Below are 20,646 nucleotides of genomic sequence, written 5' to 3'. Positions count from 1 at the left end.
TTTATTAAATATAAGTAGTCCTGGAACTTTTTGATACTACCTCGTATTTATATATATATATATATATATATATAGAAAGAGAGAGAGAGAGAGAGAAAGAGATAGATAGATAGATAGATAGATAGATAGATAAAACTTACTTTGAAATGGATGCATGGCGTTCAGTCATATAATAATATAGATAATATATACATATATATGCATACATACACATATATATGTCAATACATATATTTGTATATACATGCATATATGGGCACAAGACACCACAGAACATAAACAGCATGAAATACGAAAAACGAAAACATGGAAATGAACTTATTTTGCGAACAATGAAAGAAACAAATGGGAAACAAGACAAGTAACATGAAAAAACGACCCTTCATCAGTTGTTGACTGTTTTTCTACATTGTATTTCGAGCAATTCACAACAAGATACGTTTTCGAAATAACTGTTGCTCCTGCAAAGCAAATTAAATAAAATTTGGGATTTTGCGGAGGGTCAAAGTTGGTAACAAAAACAAGACAGTGAAAACAAACAGGAAGGGCTGTATGTATGCATATATATTTATATATTATTTATATTATAGATAGATAGATAGATAGATAGATAGATAGATAGATAGATAGACAGACAGATAGACAGATAGACAGATAGATAGATAGATAGATAGACAGTTAGACAGACAGATACACACACACACACACACACACACACACACACACACACACACACACACACACACACACACACACACATATATATATATATATATACTAGCAAACGTACCTATCCTTTGGATGGTTTAAGTTGCTTTGGTGATATTTTTTCACTAAATAATTGAACAACCAAGAAGGTTTATGATTAGCATGGCAATCTATGTTTCCAATTAACCTAGGAACAGAAAATCAAATTGAAGGCTAGTTATTATGGAGGTTGTTACACTTTAATGATCATAGAACATATAAGTTTGCAAGTGATGCTACATAGAGCTACTGAAGTGTTTTGGGAGTAGATTATGGATAATGACTACAAAATATAGTTATTTTACATGAAATTTCTTGTCAGAAACAACCACATAAATGGTGTAATGAAATTGAAGGAAGATGTTGAAACTTCCTCTTTGCGAGTTTATTTTTTTCAACAGCAAAAGGAGCTATTGTTTTGGAGAGATAAGCTAACAAAAGCCCCTCTATTCTGTTACATACACACATAAGAAATAATATATGCAATCCATAATCATTAGTCTGATAAAATATATTTTGTTTCATCTATGGTTCTTTGGGTTCTTTGAGTTCTTTGGATTCTTTGGCCCCAAAGAGCCATAAGCAAAAGAAAATTTACTTTGTCAGACAAATGATCATGGATTGAATATTTTATTCAATTCCAGAATTATCTTTATTCTAATTGGCCAAACACAACTTCTTTTGAACTTGTTTCTCCCTGGAATATACACACACGTATGTCCAACCCATGCCACAATGGAAATCAAACATTAAATGATAATGAATATGATGTGTGCATATGTGTGTGTGCAGTATGTATGTTTGTGTGTGTGGTGTGTGTAGTATGTATGTTTGTGTGTGTGTGTGTGTGTGTGCCTCTTTCAATGTGTGTGTGTGTGTATACACACACACATGTATATACATTCGAATATGGATATACATGTATGCATACACACACACATACACACACACACACACATCCTTCCATCCATTTTCACTGTCAATTATTCCTGGAATGGTTGTGGAAGTGGAATCTTCCTCCTTAGGCTGCTATCTGAAGTAACTGCCATTACATTTACCTGCTTGATTCCCAAGCATCACTACTGAGACTATTATCCAACCATCTCAATGTTGGTTTACCCCTAGGTTTCCAGCTTGAAGATCCTTTCCTGCAACATTTTAACTATGTGTCTGTTGTCCGGAGCCGTGACTACTTAATGCAGAAAGATAGTAGTTTGATCTAGAGAAAATCCTTGATCTCTGAGCTACACATCCTGTCAAGTAACATTATTCCAGATATCCTTCAGAGGAACCCTACCTATTTCAGCCACTTATACTCTTATGGACATGAATCAAAATATTATTATTATTATTATTATTTATAACAATTTCATTCGGTTTGATGCAACTTCTAACAGAAACCTAGCTTGTTCAGGTTTAGATTACTAAATGAACAAACACTGGAAAATGGGCTGCTAGTGGTCAAGGCAGGTCACATGGTCTTGCTGGAGGTGAGATCAGCTTTTCAGACACACCAGATGCAATAGAAAGGACTGAACAAGAAGCTGGTGATGTCTTTTGTCTGGAGGACTTTTGTGGAGATTTGGAAAATTGACAGAACCAAGGCCAGTGAGTTTTTGTGTGTGTGTGTGTGTGTGTGTGTGTGTGTGTGTGTGTGTGTGTGTGTGTGTGTGTGTGTGTGTGTGTGTGTGTGTGTGTGTGTGTGTGTGTGTGTGTGTGAATACATAAGAAATTAATGCCTGATATATACACGTACATACGCGAACATGTTTAGGATGCCTATATAGATGTGTGTGTATATGTACATTCTTGCATTTGAGTATCAACGTGAGTGTGTGCATATTTTTCTGGAAGAACATATATGCATGCATAGTGTGTGTGTGTGCGTGTGTGTGTGTGGACATATACAGTGTGCGGTAAATAACTGTTGTCTAAATAACACGAAAATGAAAATAACACTGACATCTCATTTTAACAGATATATTTACCAAAATTACAGAAAAATATCTTGAAATACTAAAGAGTAAATTTATTCAATAAAATCATCATTGGCTTCAACCATGGCCTCCAGATGACTTTCGAATCTCCTGCGACTCTTCTGGACAGTCTCCTTGCTTAAGTTGATCAATGCTGCCATAATCCTTGCTTTCAGTTCATCTTTGGTGTTACAAGGACTTTTATTGGCCTCTTGCTCACCTGCACCTCACACATAATAATCAAAGGGATTGCAGTCTGGGAGTTATGTGGCCAGATGTTTGGGATGATGTGGTCGAAGAAATTGTGATAGCCATGAATGGGTTCTCCTGCTTGTGTGGTATGATGCAGAGCCCTGTTACTAGATACAGGGTCTTCCTCTTGACCCAGGGCAGCATTACCTCCTCCAGGCACTTGATGTAGGCCTCCATGTTGAGTCTGAGGCATAATGTCGCCATCACTAGTGATTACCCCAAACACCATGATGTTGACTGTATGTCTGATTTTTTTGTCACTCTCAGTACATGCACAGTCCTCAGATTGCCACGCAAACACTCTGAAATGTTCATATTGGAGCTTCCAGCATGTTTCCAAATTTCTGGCAGAGTGAATTGTGTCATGGAGCTGTTTTTCTCATAGACAGTGCCCAACTAACCCTACTATACTGTGTAGTCAACAAAATAAAAAACAAACAATGTGCATGCGCGAAATCAAAAACATAAAATGGTGACAATTTACCCATCACACCCTATATATATATATTCATGCTTTTGATATTTATGTGTGCAGATGTGACATATGTATGCTAGTGTAGTTGCAACAGCTTTCCTGGAGGCAGGGAATAGGCGTTGGATTGACATTTGGTGGTGTGGGTGAGGAGAGAGAAGTATACATACACACATAGATGTGTATGCGTTTGTGTGTGAGATTATGTACATTCATGCTTCTGTGCATAACTGCAGGAGTGGTGTGCATGTTGATCTGGGAGAACATATATGCGTGTGTGTTTTTGTCTCGTGTGCATATGTATACATATGTCTTCATGCTTTTGGTATGTATGTATGCAAATGTGACAGATGTATGATAGTACAGTTGCAACAGCATTGCTGGTGGGAGAGAATAGGCGTTGGACTGAGGTTTGGTGGTGAAGGGGGAGGAAAGACAGAAGTATGCATACATAAATGTGTGTATGCATGCATGTGCATATATAGGTGTATGTATGTAAATAGATGTGTATGTATGTGCATGTGCATATATAGGTGTGTGTGTACATAGATGTGTATGAGTGTGTTTGCATGTACACACTACATTTATGGAAGCAAATATAGGGGATTGCAGGAAATGCATAAGGTCAGTCTATGGTTTTCACAAGCATTGGTGGTTTGGAACCCTGCTCTTGGTTGTGGGGTAGCCAGTGTTGAGAAGCAGCCAGTGTTAAGGAGGTATATCTGAGTTGTCAGCAGCCAGTGGTTTGAAGTTCACCAGGAGGGTGTACTTCTGATGACAGCAATAAGATAGTTCATATTTCCTATTAATAAATATTGCAGGTTGGTGGAGAATGTGTAATCTTTCACAAAGTCAGAGCTGGCAAATGCAAGATGAGTAGGGTGAGATCCTGTCAATGATGGTCTATTGGAAGTTGGGTGTTTCATTCCAGAGGTCACAAAGTCTCCAGAGGAAATGAGACAAAGAAGTAGAATTTTCTCTATCCCTGCATCTAAGCAAGTGTATATGCTGTGTGTACCCTCCCTTGAAATCATTGCCCATCATGCCTGTGTAGTGCCTTGTGATGCCATCAAATGTTATAAGGATGGCTCTGTAGACTACAGCCCTTGAGAGGCAGCTTGTAGGGTTTTCGTAATTACAAGTTGGAAATGGAAGTTGTGCATGTTTGTGTCTGTTATAGTGTACAATGTAAGAAATGACATTATCTAAGCAAGAGTAGCACACCTTGATGTTATGTGGGTTGAACAGCTTATAGTACTTGTGGTCCCCAGGGACCACAAGTATTATATTTCCCCAGGGAAATGCTTCTTAATCAGTGACAGGAAGTTCTCAGCTATGCTGGCTGAAACTTCTAGGTTAAATGAAGGATTGAACCAGATTATCTTTCTCTTTCTTGTCTTTTTCAAGTGTGTGACTGGGAACTGGAGGTCCTCCATATATGTTCACTTCTCAGTAAACCCAATCTTCATCAATGTATCGTTGTAGTGGTGGGGTGGCCCTGTTGAAGATCTCCCTATCATCTGAACACTTGAAAATTCTGCCACTAACATCTGAGACAAGGTTTCTAATAGCAACAAGGAGCTGATGTGAGCTTTTGTGGATGTACAGTCTCTTCGTTAGGTTTCCTGTAAGGGTGGTACTTGCCTGTTTTCAGATCTAGGGTCATATCTCCTAGATGTCAACCGTGGTCAAGTTGGTGGAAACTGTTATGAACAGGCTGAATTCTTTGAATATTTTTATCAGGTCCTCCCTAAACTCATCCATGACATTGCTGTTCATATGGCTTGAGATTGCCAGGCCATTGTCCCTGTAAAGGGCCAACCTATATGGGTGCATGTAGTTCTTGAAGGTATCAAAGACAGATAACCTAACAAGATTGTCAATCTCAGTCTCATCATAGCTCCCCAAAGAAACATCGAACTGTGGATTTTTTCTTCACCCAGAAGGAACCATCGTGAACTAGGACTGATTTTCTGGCATTCATGATGATTCTGACATCAAGATTGCTTATATTAGTGAACTGCTTAGCAATATTCTGGGCCTTTCAGGAGAAGAAGTTTTGATATAGAAAGGTAGAAGTCTACAAGGTCAAACTTTGTAAATTTGGAGACTTGATATCATTGAACCAGTTGATCACAGTTGCACTGGAATCCCATTGAATCAACCCTGTAACCCTTCTAATAGAGTTGATGGCATCAAGAATGCACTTATTGACAATGCCTATCTCACTTTTAGATGGGTCAATCAGCCTGCATTTGGGATCACAAAAGAAACTAGGTTTATGATCCTAGTGGGGATCATATGATGTGGGAGTGGGGGTCATATGGTGAGACAGCTCACACAATCTTCTATATTAAAGAGAGTGGCTAGCACCTTCACATCTGTATTTATGTCATTGTATGTGGAGGTGCTACTTTTCTTGTATGTCCTAGTGATCGTGTTTGTGAGGAGTCTTACATATTTGAGGTTATTTGTTTCATAAATGCTCCTTGTTTTGTCTGTGAGGATATGTACATTAGGCGATTGCTTAATTTCTGACCAACACGTACACACACACATCTATGTATGCATATTTCTCCTCTCTTTCCTCCTCACACCACTAAATCTCAGTCCATCTTGGACTTCCTGTTTTGTAATCTAAGCTTGAAAGAGCCAGGTTTCTATTGGAAGCCTGCAAAACCTTGAGTCACATAGAACTGAATAAAACTGTTTTAAATAGTAGTATATGTAACACCTACTAAACATGTTGAGTTCCTGTTTCTTAAGTTTGTCCACTTGTATATATATAATATATATATATATATATATATATATATAGTCGGTTGTTGGAAGTCTCTATCGTTTTTAAATATACAAATTTTAAACCTTGGAAATATATATATATATATATATATATATATATATATATATATATATATATATATATATATATATATACATATATATAATCTTTTACCTTTTACTTGTTTCAGTTATTTGACTGTAGCCACCTTGAAATTTTAGTCGAATGTATCAACCCCAGAGCTTATTTTTTTTAAATGTTTGGTACTTACCCTTTCAGTCTCTTTTGCCGAATCACTAAATTACAGGCACATAAATATACCAGCACTGGTTGTTGAGTGGTGGTAGGAGACAAAACATAGACACAAAGACACTATATATACATTACACTGAATTGTGGCACAATATGGACAGATTCCGGAGTACCGATGAACTTTTATGTAAATATATCAAATTAAAGATTCTACAAGGTATATTACAATGGACAATACCTAGTGGAATCTCACCTTTTATCTCTCATGTTTCTCCCTCTTTTAATTTCTTCTTTGTGATATAATTCTTGGGAAAGAATACATTTGCGGCTGAAGATAGCTTTATACTATCAATTATATACCAATAATGATGCAACAATTGTAAAGCTTGAAACACGTGTACCGCAGAATCCTTTGTGTTTCGTTTTTATTTTTACATTTCCAATTATATATATATATATATATATATATATATATATATATATATATATATATATATATATATATATATCATCGACTTTGAAAACAGAGAGATCTAATGGATACAAATTAATTTATTAATTAACATATTCACCTACAATTGTTTCATTTCTCAACCAAAATTCAAACTACAAAACATATATAAATATATAATTTTGCATTTTGAAATACCTTGGATGGAAAATCATCAGGATGCACAAAGGACAATACAAGGATTACATTATGATCTGTTATATTCATTGAAGAAATCATCATCATCATCATCGTTTAACGTCCGCTTTCCATGCTAGCATGGATTGGACGATTTGACTGAAGACTGGTGAACCAGATGGCTACACTGGGCTCCAATCTGATTTGGCAGAGTTTCTACAGCTGGATGCCATTCCTAATGCCAACCACTCTAAGAGTTGGCGTTAGGAAGGGTATCCAGCTGTAGAAACTCTGCCAAATCAGATTGGAGCTTGGTGTAGCCATCTGGTTCGCCAGTCCTCTCTTCAAAAACAATATATTAAACCAGTGAATCTTGGATAAAAATATCCCTTTAAGAAGTTTAAATATCCTCATTGTGACTACACACACACACACATATATATATATATACGCTACATGGCAGTGAAACATGGGCTGTAACTGCTGAGGACATACGTAAGCTCGCAAGGAATGAAGCCAGTATGCTCCGTTGGATGTGTAATGTCAATGTGAATACCCGTCAGAGTGTAAGTATCTTGAGAGAAAAGCTGAACATTAGAAGCATCAGTTGTGGCGTGCAAGAGAGACGATTGCGCTGGTATGGACATGTGGTGAGAATGGAGGAGGATAGCTGCGTGAAAAAGTGCCACACCCTAACAGTTGAGGGAACCCGTGGAAGAGGTAGGCCCAGGAAGACCTGGGCTGAGGTGGTGAGGCAAGACCTTCGTACATTGGGCCTCACCGAGGCGATGACTACGGACCGAGACCTTTGGAAATGGGCTGTGCGTGAGAAGACCCGGCAAGCCAAGTAAGATCGTTGCCAGTGCCCCTGGACTGGTTCTTGTGCGGGTGGCACATGAGATGCACCATTTTGAGCGTGGCCGTTGCCAGTACCGCCTGACTGGCTCCTGTAGGATTTTCGAGCGAGATCGTTGCCAGTGCCCCTGGACTGGCTTGTGCGGGTGGCACATAAAAGACACCATTTCGAGCGTGGCCGTTTTCGTGCGGGTGACACGTAAAAGCACCCACTACACTCTCTGAGTGGTTGGCGTTAGGAAGGGCATCCAGCTGTAGAAACTCTGCCAAATCAGACTGGAGCCTGGTGTTGCCATCCGGTTTCACCAGTCCTCAGTCAAATCGTCCAACCCATGCTAGCATGGAAAGCGGACGTTAAACGATGATGATGATGATGATGTATGTATATATGTATATGTATATATATATATATATATATATATATATATATATATATATATATATATATATATATATATATATATATATATATACTATGGGCTTCTTTCAGTTTATGTCTACCAAATCCAGTCACAAGGCTTTGGTCAGCTTGAGGCTATACTAGAGGACACTTACCCAAGGTGCCACGCAGTGAGACTAAACCCGAAAGTATGTGGTTATGAAGCAAGCTTCTTACCACACAGATATGCCAATGCCTGTATATATATATATATACATGCACATACATATATGCATACATACATGCACACAAACATAGATGTGTGTGTGTGTGTGTGTGTGTGTATGTGTGTGTGTGTTTATGTATGTATATCACCATCATCATTTAATGTTCACTTTCTATGCTGGTCAGCTGAAGAGCTGCTCAGGCTCCATGTCTATTTTGGCATGCTCTCTATGGCTTGATGCTCTTCCTAACACAAACCACTTTACAGAGTCTACTGGATGCTTTTATGCACCACTGGCACAGATGGATTTACATGGCACTGGTATGGGTGCTTTTTATGTGGCACCAGTACCCAGAATTGCAAGGTTAGGAATGCTCAGCTAGAAAGGGATGCAGGGGACAGCCTGTATGCAAGGATAACCATGCTTTTACTTAGCTTGATGTGTCTTTTGGAGCACAGCAAACCGTCAAGAGTCTCAGTCCCCTGTCATCCACTCTGTGAATCCCAACATTTGTAGCTCCTTTCTCACCACTTTGTCCCATGTCTTTCTGGTTCTACCATTTCCACATGTTCCTTCTACAATTAGAGTCAACACCTCTTGATGCAACTGTCTTCATTCATGCACATTACATGGCCATGCTAGCATGATCTTTTCTCTTACATGCTACATCTGATGCCTCATATACCCAGTTTTTTCTCTCAAATGACTTACACTGTCATATATATATATACACTGACATTACCCATCCAGCAGAGCATACTGGCTTCATTTGTTTCAGACCATTACATATCCTCAGTTGTCACAGCCCATGTCTCACAGCCATGTAACATAGCTGTTTGTACACAGACCTCATACAACCTGCCTGACACTCTGAAGGAGAGACCCTTCATTACTAACAGAGGTAGTAGCTCTCTGACTTTCGACCAGTCTATTCTTATTCTAGCAACTATGCTTTCAGAACAACCTCCCCCACTACTAATTTGGTCACCTAAGTAACAGAAATTGTCTACTTCTTCTAAGGATTCACCACTGACATTTGACATACACACACACACACATATACATATACATCATATGTATATATGTATATATATATGTATATATATATATATATATATATATATATATATATATATATATATATATATATATATATATATAAATTAAGCAAAGTCTATTTTTTGTACATTCCTGGTGTTTATTGTACCTCCACGTCTGCCACATGAAAAGACTACTTTCTCTGTTAGTCTTCCACTGATACTGCTGCATCACTTATGTGTCCATAGCTTACACTGGGTACACCTTACTTTTTCTACACATTCCAGAGGGGGTCTGTAACTTGTCTGTTTTCCTACTTATCAATACTTTGGTCTTTGATACTTTGATATATGTATGTATATATATATATATATATATATATATATATATATATATATATTTATATGAGGTTAAGTCTATGTCTGGTCATAAAGTGATCAATGGTTTCACATCCCTAGAGAACCTAGCCCCATGCACAGCTCGACAGACTCTAAAGCCAAAGACAAGCCTTCCATGGGGCTAGGCCTTTTATGGATGCAAAACTATTGGTCACTCTATGGCCAGATATAGACTTAACTGCATACAAATACATTACTGCTCTATGCTTTAGAATGTACTTCTTTTTCAGATATATGATACGTTGACAATATGTATATGGCTGGTGGCACGTAAAAGCACCCACTACACTCTTGGAGTGGTTGGCATTAGGAAGGGCATCCAGCTGTAGAAACTCTGCCAAATCAGATTGGAGCTTGGTGCAGCCATCCGGTTCGCCAGTCCTCAGTCAAATCGTCCAACCCATGCTAGCATGAAAAGCGGACATTAAACGATGATGATGATGATGATGATGATATAAATTAACAAATTAAGGAAAATAATTCATCTATCTTTGAACTCTGGCTCTGATAAGGCTTATATAGGAGGGAATTATTTATATATAAAAAACTGTACATAAGTGAAAACAAATTGTTGGCGTTGTGATGTTTTAACAATTGTTTAAGTTATCTTATGTTATATTACATTCATAGTATATTATATTATAATATTAAAAAATTATTGGATTGTCAATTGTATCTCTCTATTTAATTTTATCTTTATAAAACACACACACACACACATACACACACACACACACACACATACATACATATTGGAGCATGATGCAGTCCTTGCACATTAGATGCTAATTTCACTTGTGGATGGTCAGTAAAGAGAGAAACTTAGAGTAGGATACCATATTCTGATATAACAAACATATCTATCTACTTTACCCAATGTATTGAATTCTATATCAGTTAATATTTACAGTTTGTGACCAAACAAGTCTGGCATGAATTTGCAAAACTTGAAGGATAGGTCATTGAAACTGGTGATTTGCTCCTTGTACAACCACTCATCTCCTCCTACATTTTAGTTCTGCCAAAGGCCATAGCAAGCCTTCAAGGCAGTCACTAAGATCTACTATCACTGTTTCCAACCAATCACCCTGCATACATCTGCTTGGAATCAAGTAGCATATGTCCATCTGGTCTGTCAAAGATCATGCCACCATTACTTGGATAGCTTTTGCTTCTTTATGCTTCACTGCAAAAGCCTTTGCTCTTGCAATGCAACTTTTGTGTTTTGTGTTGAAGAAATGGTCAAGAGTTATTCTCACCATTAGCACATTGATTGTAATGTCTTTACTTATCGCCTCTTCTAAATTGCTAACTAGTTCTCCTACCATCGTTTCTCTCATTTGCTAGCTTTTTGCTATCAATTCTGATCTAATTCTGAGCTATCAATTCTAATTCTAAGCTATCAATTCTAATCTAATCACCCTGTCCAGGGCACTAATTATTGATGATTGTCTCCATTACTACTTGAGCCAGTAACAACACGGTCATCTTCAACAAGATCTATGGGTCCTATCTAAGCTGACAGACTAGATTACAAATTTGTAGTCTGTGTATCTGACTAGTTTGAACGATGGATGTCCTACTATCTCTACCCATTAGTCCAACAATTACTCTAAGTAAGAACTCAATGACCTGTTATGGTTGTTTCATATCCACAATGATACATCAGACAGTATCTACCTCACAATTGGAAACTTCTGAACTATTTTTCAATGCTTCTTCAACCATTTCTCCTATGCACCAGCCCCACACAGTCATGCCATGCATCTAAAATATAGTTCTAATTCCTCACAAGTAACAGAGACTGAAACAACCTCTGGGAAGCTTCCAGACATCTGAAGAAGTTAGGTCATACTGCTTCTCTCAGGATCATTAGTCCAAAACCACCAATTTGGAATCCAGGTCCTTGGAATTTAAGGGTTTTCAATAATAATAATAATAATAATAATCCTTTCTACTATAGACACCAGGTCTGAAATTTTGGGGGAGGGGGATAGTCGCTTACATCGACCCCAGAACTCAACTGATACTTATTTTATCGACCCCGAAAGGATGAAAGGGAAAGTCGACCTCGGTGGAATTTGAAATCAGAACGTAAGGACGGACGAAATGCCGCTAAACATTTTTCTCAACTTGCTAACGATTCTGAACGCTCGCCGCCTTAATAATAATAATAATAATCCATTTTACTATAGTCACAGGCCTGAAATTTTGGGAGAAGGGGATAGTCGATTACAACGACTCCAGTAGAGAACTGGTACTTATTTTATCGATCCCGAAAAGATGAAAGACTAAGTCGATCTCGGCGAATTTGAACTCAGAATGTAAAGACTGACAAAATGCCGCTAAGCATTTTGTCCGGCGTGCTAACGATTCTGCTAACTCGCCGCATAATAATAATAATAATAATAATAATTTATTCTTTTATTAGCCACAAGGGCTCACATACAAAACATTAAATGACATACTATAACATAAACGACTAAAACAGGACGATACAATGGGTTTTTGCGTGTACACTATGTAATAACAATAAAAATCGAACAAATTAAAACTCGGAACAGGAGTTTTAAAGTCCTCGTGGAAAAACCCACAGAATCTACGGGTGCCTAAACAACAGGGCAAGAGCCCTTCTTTTTTTTTTTTAAATGTGCATGCTCAGAATTGGTCTTTTCACACTGGCTATTCTTCCAACATTCTCCCACCTTTCAACAAACTTGCTACAAAGCAACAATTCTATCTCCACCCTAATAATAATAATAATAATAATAATAATAATATTCCTTTCTACTAAAGGCACAAGGCCTGAAATTTTTTTGTGAGGGCAATAATGACAATTGTTTTAAATTTAGACAGAGGGCCAGCACTTTGAGGAGGAGGTTGTCGATGGCACTTCGACTGGTACTTTATTTTACCAAGCCCGAAAGGAGGAAAAGCAAAGTTGACCTGAACGGAATTTGAACTCAGAATATAGAGACGGAAGAATACCCCCAAAGTATTTTATCCTGATACTCCAACGCTTTACCAATCCAATACTCTGTGTTAATAATAACAATAATGTGTTTATTGCATACTACGCTCAGGTGCATTACATGTGTGTGTATGTGTAATTTTTATACACACTACACATACACAACATCACTGGTGTGTGTGTGCGTGCGTGCGTGCGTACACCAAAACATATCACCACCAATATATGTCAGTATTGACAATGTCTCTCTCTCTCTCTAAAAACGTTGTCAGTCATACACAAACACGCACATAAAATTTTTCTCTTTTTCTCCGCGCGCGCGCGTGTGTGAATAGTAGTAGTGGTAGTAGTAGTAGTAGTAGTAGTAGTAGATAAAAATTACTCAATCCAAAAATGTGTAAATATTTATTGTATGCTGCTGATTGCGCATACGCGAATCTGAAGTGTGATCTCACTTCAGACACATACACGCATACGCACACAACACACATATATACACACATAAGTGCGTACGGACACAAACATCCCAAAAAGATTTTTTAAATTTAGTCTGAATGTAACTGGGGCTTTTCGCATAGATAGAGAGAGAGATGAGGAGAAAGAGGGCGACGGAGACAGACAGACAGATCGTTAGTGGTGACAAGATTGATGATAAATGCAATTTATGTAGTGAAGATCGGTGAAATATCTTAGGATGAGACTGACACGGACAACTGTTGTTTAATGTGGAAAATGTTATGAGAAAGCGTCATAAATGGTTGATAGAGAAGTCGAACCGCTGTGTTGGTGCGTGTATCAATAAAACTTGTGGTGACAGTAATAAACATACCTGTTGCCAACGGTCTTCTAGGGATGGCTGAGATGAAAAGTAGCCCGTCTCATGCACAACCTGAAGTTCTCGGAAAATATTTCCACTTGGTAATATATCCATGGCAATATCTTCGGGCATCTGAACTATGTAAGCGGCTGCTATAAATTAATGCCAAAATGACACTTGGTGAAGGTGAAAGCGCAGGACTTGAGAGGGAGTGAGGGACAGAATTTGTGCTAAAGGTGATGTTAGATAGCAGGTATCTGGAGTAAAAAATAGACATAAGGGAGGGAAGAGTATGAGGTAGAAGCAACTATGTGCAGACACGGTTCTGATTCGGCCTGTTTTCGCTTCGCTCAAGTGATCACTGGCAATTAGATCACGTGTAAAACATACAATTTACTATTGAAAATATTCTACTTATATTGACCAATGAAATTATACCTTACATAACATTGTCAAATTTCAGAATCGTTTTATCCAATCAGTTATCACTAACTTTTTTTTATAAGCCACAAATTTGCATAATTTGTTGAAGCTGAAAGACTATCCCAAACATCTTTCCTCTTTTCTCTTTTCACTTTTCTCTTTTTATCGCCCTTCTAAACGTCTCTATCTTTCTCTTATCATCTCTCATACACTCTTTCCCACTGCTTCACTAGTTAGATATATAACTCATTGTAACGCTTGCAAGTTGTTTCGTCACTAGAGCTGACTCATTACAGTAACTAGAGAAAAAGAAACTTTCTAAATCTACTGCTCTTCTCAGCACGATATATTAACTAGTCTGATGATACGTTTCCATGACAACAGTCAATGACGGATTTATTCTATGTAGAGCATAATGCTGTAGTTGTTGCTGTTTTCCCCCTTGCATCGAATTTAAGATGATATTCTAATTAACGGCTTCAACATTTAATGTTTGATACACGTCCATAACCCTGAAAAAATATGCTATTTATTTATATACCATCACAAAGAAATGTTGCGTTTTTACTTTATGTAATGAAATATCTTTATGTAGTTCTAGTTGCAATCACCAAATCTACTGAGAATACACATAAAATATTCCTTGTCTACGGATAGAAGATATCGGCTGGTATTTAATGATATACGCTGTTATCCGTCTGAAGTAGCAGCGCTAAGATATGTCAATAACTTGTCTTGCAAATAAATAAATAAATCGGACTCTTATTCACACACACACACACATGCATATATATGTAGGTAATACATACATACATACATACAGACAAACAGACATGAAACTGATTGATAAAATACATACATACATAAATGCAAACATACATACACACACATTCGTGTGTGTGCACGCGAACGAGTGTGCCTGCACTGGTTGTCGTTTTTTAACACTGTGTCGATACTGATGAAGTATACCATCCATGATCATCTTCGGGCTATGTACAACTACATTGTCTAATATGTGTGACATCTTTTGAGGGAATTTGACAGCTGTTTCTAGCAGCTCGGACAACTAACCAATAGATGTTCTCTCGTTGGCTTGTGTGGTTATGCTCGCAAGTAGTAATACATGCAGCGATAAAGTTGTGTGCTCAAGACATGTAGTAGAGCAAATATATGTATCTAATGTTGTAAATTGACAACTGTTCCATCATTTTAAATTTTGTATTGAAGCGGCGGCCGTCGGATAATGTATCAACTACATCCATACATACATACATACGTACATACATACATACGTACACACAGGCGCACATACATATACATATGTGTGTGTGCGTATATATATGCGCGCGTATCTGTGTGTATATAACCTGGGAAATATATATATATATATATATATATATATATATATATATGCGCGCGTGTGTGTATATATAAACCTGGAAATTAATAGCCATTTTACTAGATAATTATTTCATATAATTTTTATACAAGTTTGTGTTTTCTTAATAATTACTCTACCTTCACAGCCGGATATTATTAAATATGCTCTTATACAGGAAATTATTATACAGTTCCCATATTCAAATAATTCTTACACAATCTATACAATTAATGCATGATATACTTATAATCAGGGTTTATCATAACTTTTTGTTAGAGAAATCGTTTTAAGTGTTGTATTTAAAATATCTTTGAAAATACAGTCTTGCGTGACTTGGTTGTGTGCAGTTTGAAACACCTCAACGACGTCCGTGTGCAATGTGACTAGTAGTGATATTTTCTTTAAGTTCTGGGATTTTCATAAATATTTATCTGCATTTATATTTATTATTTTCTGAAACAACTTCTTTGATTTTCATAAACCCACATTCTGGTTATTTCAATTTCTATATTTCTATATTTTGATAATCTATTTCTTTTAGAAATTCGTGTGTACGCTCTCGCTTTTATCGCCAGCAGTTGTGAGACTAATACTTACTTGTAAAGGCATATAACTAGGAAATAACTATATAAATGTATCTGAATTAAGACTAAAATGAAAGCTTACAACATTGAAAACCTTCAGTGTATACAATGTTGGTGACTTTAACACACCCACACCACTATGGACATTATCGCACTGGAAAACTTTGGTATGCTCACTGCTGGCGACGTTCTTTCGACATTATTACTATAGCTGCAAAGCGGCGAGCTGGCAGAAACGTTAGCGCGCCGGGCGAAATGCTGAGCGGTATTTCATCTGTCTTTACGTTCTGAGTTCAAATTCGGTGGTCGACTTTGCCTTTCATCCTTTCGGGGTCGATAAATTAAATACCAGTTGCGTACTGGGGTCGATCTAATCGACTGGCCCCATCCCCAAAAATTTCGGGCCTTGTACTATATAGTTCTAACAACTTGTTTTGATTGTGACAAGGCAATACAATTGTCCATGCACAAATAGATCAGTTGGGTAGAACGAGCCTATTTATTCAGTAACTAACATTGAGATATATTGACAATCATTCCGAAAAACTAGTTGAACTAAAGATGTAAATGCGTAAGGGTGACTGGCGGAGTAGTGTCAGAAGATATCAGTTTAATTCTTGGCACGTTTCCAAAACGTTAATCTCTTACAATATTGCTTTCAAACATGCATTCATCAAGTGTGCTAGTGGTATTCTTGATCTTATTGAAAAGCCCGTTAGCTTTAATTAAATTTCGCTATAGCATTGCAACACACAACTTTTTGGAAGTCAATGTATAGAGGCGGGTACTCTACCAAAGTAACAGCTGTAATTTAGGAACAGCATTGGATAATTGTACAGGTTGTCATCATCATTGCAGAAATCAATGCTTTTCTGAGCGACTATTTTTCCACTAAATGTTTTCCTATTATTTTCTCCTGTTTCAAAGAAAATGGCTACTATTTCAGAAGCAGTAGAGGATCATAATTTCTTGTAGAACATTAACTAATGAGCAAACTGAAATGCTGTGTCACAATTGTTAAGTGAAATTGTATGCGATTTGTAAATGTAGTCAGGATACCCATACAACGGGTGCAGTGGAAGTGTTAGAGGCTTTTCATTTAAATGTGTAATGTAAATTCAATGGCCAGTTTGAACATTTGAATGAAAGATGTAAAATTAAACAATGAACACTGTATAGTGAGAAGTTGATTTGGTCTGATCGACGGAAGGTAATACACAATATCTTCAACTTTATGTGTATTACACTAGCTCTGTTTAAAACCAAGCTTCTATTTAAAGCCAATTTGGTGAAGTCGAGCCACTTTGCACTCCTCTATCTATAAATAAACTTGGCGTTCAAGACAAATTATATCTATCGAACATAACTAATACCTGTCTGTTTGCAGAAAATTACCTTCAAAATAACTTTCAATTTCCTTTGATACCTCCGTATTATCATGAAAGCACAAGGGGTGACAGGAAGATGATCTCACTGCTATTCTAGTAGACATCCATTTCCTTCTTACATGCACATTTCTTCGAGATTGTGTCATTGCATTTGTTCTTGAAAAATTCGTACAATAATGTCCTCATCAGTGTACACTAACTGAGTCGCCTGGTATTGTTTTCTCTTCGACCTCTTCATGTAAGAGTTTCCTCACTAGCATACACCAGATGCTTTCATATCCACTGGGAGTTTCGGATTTCCACTTCGTCTCTATCATTTTACTTTCTTCGCTCTATCTCTATTTTCTTTTTGATGATGGCGTCTTCGTCTTTTTCTTGCTGCTTTTTTTCTATTTCTAATGGTCTGTCACGGTTTGGTATTGAAGTGTGTTATATCATTGTCAAAATTGATGTTGATGTGCTGTATTAATATACCCAGCTAGCTGGGTATATTATAACAGCAAACCTGTGAACATTTAACAACCGATTTTATTAAGGGAAGGTTAAGCATGTATACATACATAAATTACCAAATCCTCACTGGTAACGATACTTGGATGTAGGGATAGACTTAAATGTATTTGCTCAGCCATTAGATATCTGGAAAGTGAGAGACAAAAAGACATGGGTCCACCGAAATTTGAGGGGTTTTTGTTGACTTGCCAGGTGAGAGCCGAGATCTGTTCTGCTTGAAACGCTAACAGTGTTCAGGGATGATCTCAATGCCAAACAACTTAACTAGTAAAAAAAAAAAGGGCGCGAATCTCAAGAACATTGAAAATGATGTTCATGACATGGTTTCAAGCTGATTGATCGACTTTTAGGTTGTTCATGTGAAAATGGTATGGTTCATAGAACATATAATTTTGTGTTTGGGGTTTGAACCGCAACAGGTCCTTGTCTATCAATAATGTGTATGTATAGAGAAACAAAAGTTGTTATCAACTGGATCAATACCATAGTCTATAATAACAATAAATTATATCAGTAAACAGTATATTGTTGATTAAAATAAAATCGTCTACCCTGTCTGCTGTGATACATGTATGGGCACAGAAATTACGAAGATTTCAGCACAACCTTTGAAAGCTCAGACATTGGCATGGAGAAAGGGAGTAAAACCATGACTGAAGAGTTATTGCAGTAGGATGTAGGGCATCAAGATGTTCAGTTATCCTGAAACCAGAGGCTAGCCTTAACGTTTGCGACAGAATAGACTCCTCTAAACGCGCCTGCAAATCAGGTGGTTATGTTACACCTGGCAATGACTTCTACCTAGTTTACATCTATCCATTTTCACTCGCCCTCTGGAATCTTATCTCTGCTCTGGTTTTTACTTCAAGTTTTGACCTCCAACAGTTTAAATGCAACATTAACGACGTCATGTTCACCAGTCTTGGACAGCCTACAAAAGTCATGGATATTATCTTCTTCCAGACTCAGCAAATAAAGAAGGAAAAAAAGCATCAAAAGAGTAGGAATCGAAACCAGCTTATAGATTCAACTTGCAGGAAGTGTAACAAATTCAGAGATGTCATCCACATGGAAAACAATAAATTAATGTTAATCTATTTAATGCAGGAACAGCAGCACAGTAGTAGTAGACAAAGAGAATAGAAAGTGCCGGATAATTGATTTTACAGTCACAAATGATGACAAAGTCAATGTGAGGCGTATAAAGAAAACAGCAAAGTACTAGAATCTAGCCATTGGGTTACAGAGGCTATGGAAAGTGCGGGTAAAACGTATCTCTGTAGTTATAGATGCCCCTGACGATGACGCCATGGTCAAAACTCAGATCAAGGAGTGGTACAACCGCTTCAAACATATCCGCACCTCAGTGGAGAGCGAGGCACGCTCAAGCAGGCCATCCACAAGCTGAAACGAGGTACCGATTGAGAAGGTTCGGCAAAATCTTGGAAGACTATAACAATGCAGGAAATTGTTCAGGAAGTGGGAATAAGCAGAGCGTCAGTGCATTCCATTTTGGCAGAAGATTTATGCATGCGGAGAATGTCGGTGAAATTCGTTCCAAAGGTATTGGCGAAGCAACTTCGCATAGAAATTGTTCCGAACATGCCGGACTGCATACCACGTCCCAGACTACATGAAGACCATCACCACTGGTGATGAGACATGGGTTTACGGTATCTGCTCGATGTGTTCTGTCATCTTGCGTGAAAACGCGAATCCAACGAGTGCGCACTACACGTCTGTACTATAGACATAACACCCAGGAATTGACACAGCCTACTGGCGCGAAACTTTCCATATATACGCAGGAAGTGTGACATCATCTCCCACCCAAAGGATTTTGGTCACGCGGCATTAGTTTTGACAAGGAAAAATAAAGTCGGATACTTTCTGAACAGACCTTGTACATGTGGTGAGAATATGTAGAGTTTGAAAATACATACAAGCAGAATGTGAAATCAGAAACAATCCCCACAATTATACTTTGCAGTATTTAATTACGTGCGAAGTACAAATCCGGACGAATCAGTTTGCTTTTTGCCTCTCTGAAGTCAGTAATACATCAATGGAATAAGACAAGAGAGTAATTATATGCTGAGTGACACGTCAGACTATACTAATTTCTTAAATATTTGTAGGGCTGAGCTGAAATTAAGTATTATCATCATCATAGTCGGTAACTGATGACTGCATCTTTGGATTCGATCATGTTATAAACTTGGCAATAATATCTATTTATTACCTCTTGATTTCCTTTAACCACAATTAGGTTTCGATTAACATTATTTCATAAATAGAACTGGTGAAATCCTTTTATAAACAGAACTCCCTCATTATGCCCACAAGCACCTACTTGTATAGCACTTTCTAGAGATATCTTAAGTCTTTCAGAAATAGCAACTGTGGTACTCTGTTTCATCTATTATGCCCAGCGTAACCGTTTTCATTTTCTATACATTTTCTGTGAGATTTTCATGTTATACATGTACGTTCCATACAATGGTGATGTCATAAATATTGTTTAAATAAAATTATGGAATGTCACTTCTGATGAATTTACTTT

General features: G+C 37.4%; 1 protein-coding gene across 1 annotated transcript in view; it reads right to left on the bottom strand.

Moving 5' to 3' along the window:
* LOC106869066 (Krueppel-like factor 6) overlaps positions 1-14,217 on the bottom strand; it is a 91,784-nt gene extending 77,567 nt beyond the window's left edge. Inside the window, exon 1 of the mRNA XM_014914584.3 lies at positions 13,807-14,217. Within this exon, the coding sequence (XP_014770070.1) occupies positions 13,807-13,926 (120 nt within the window). The 5' untranslated portion in view covers positions 13,927-14,217. The remainder of the gene's footprint in view (positions 1-13,806) is intronic.
* Between the last annotated feature and the right edge of the window lie 6,429 nt (positions 14,218-20,646).

The sequence above is a fragment of the Octopus bimaculoides genome, chromosome 8 (genome assembly GCF_046866305.1).
Source record: "Octopus bimaculoides isolate indiv1 chromosome 8, ASM4686630v1, whole genome shotgun sequence".
In the NCBI taxonomy this organism is placed as follows: Eukaryota; Metazoa; Mollusca; class Cephalopoda; order Octopoda; family Octopodidae; genus Octopus; species Octopus bimaculoides.
The sequence above is the reverse complement of the archived record's forward strand: the minus strand, read 5'-3'. Positions and strand labels throughout refer to the sequence as shown.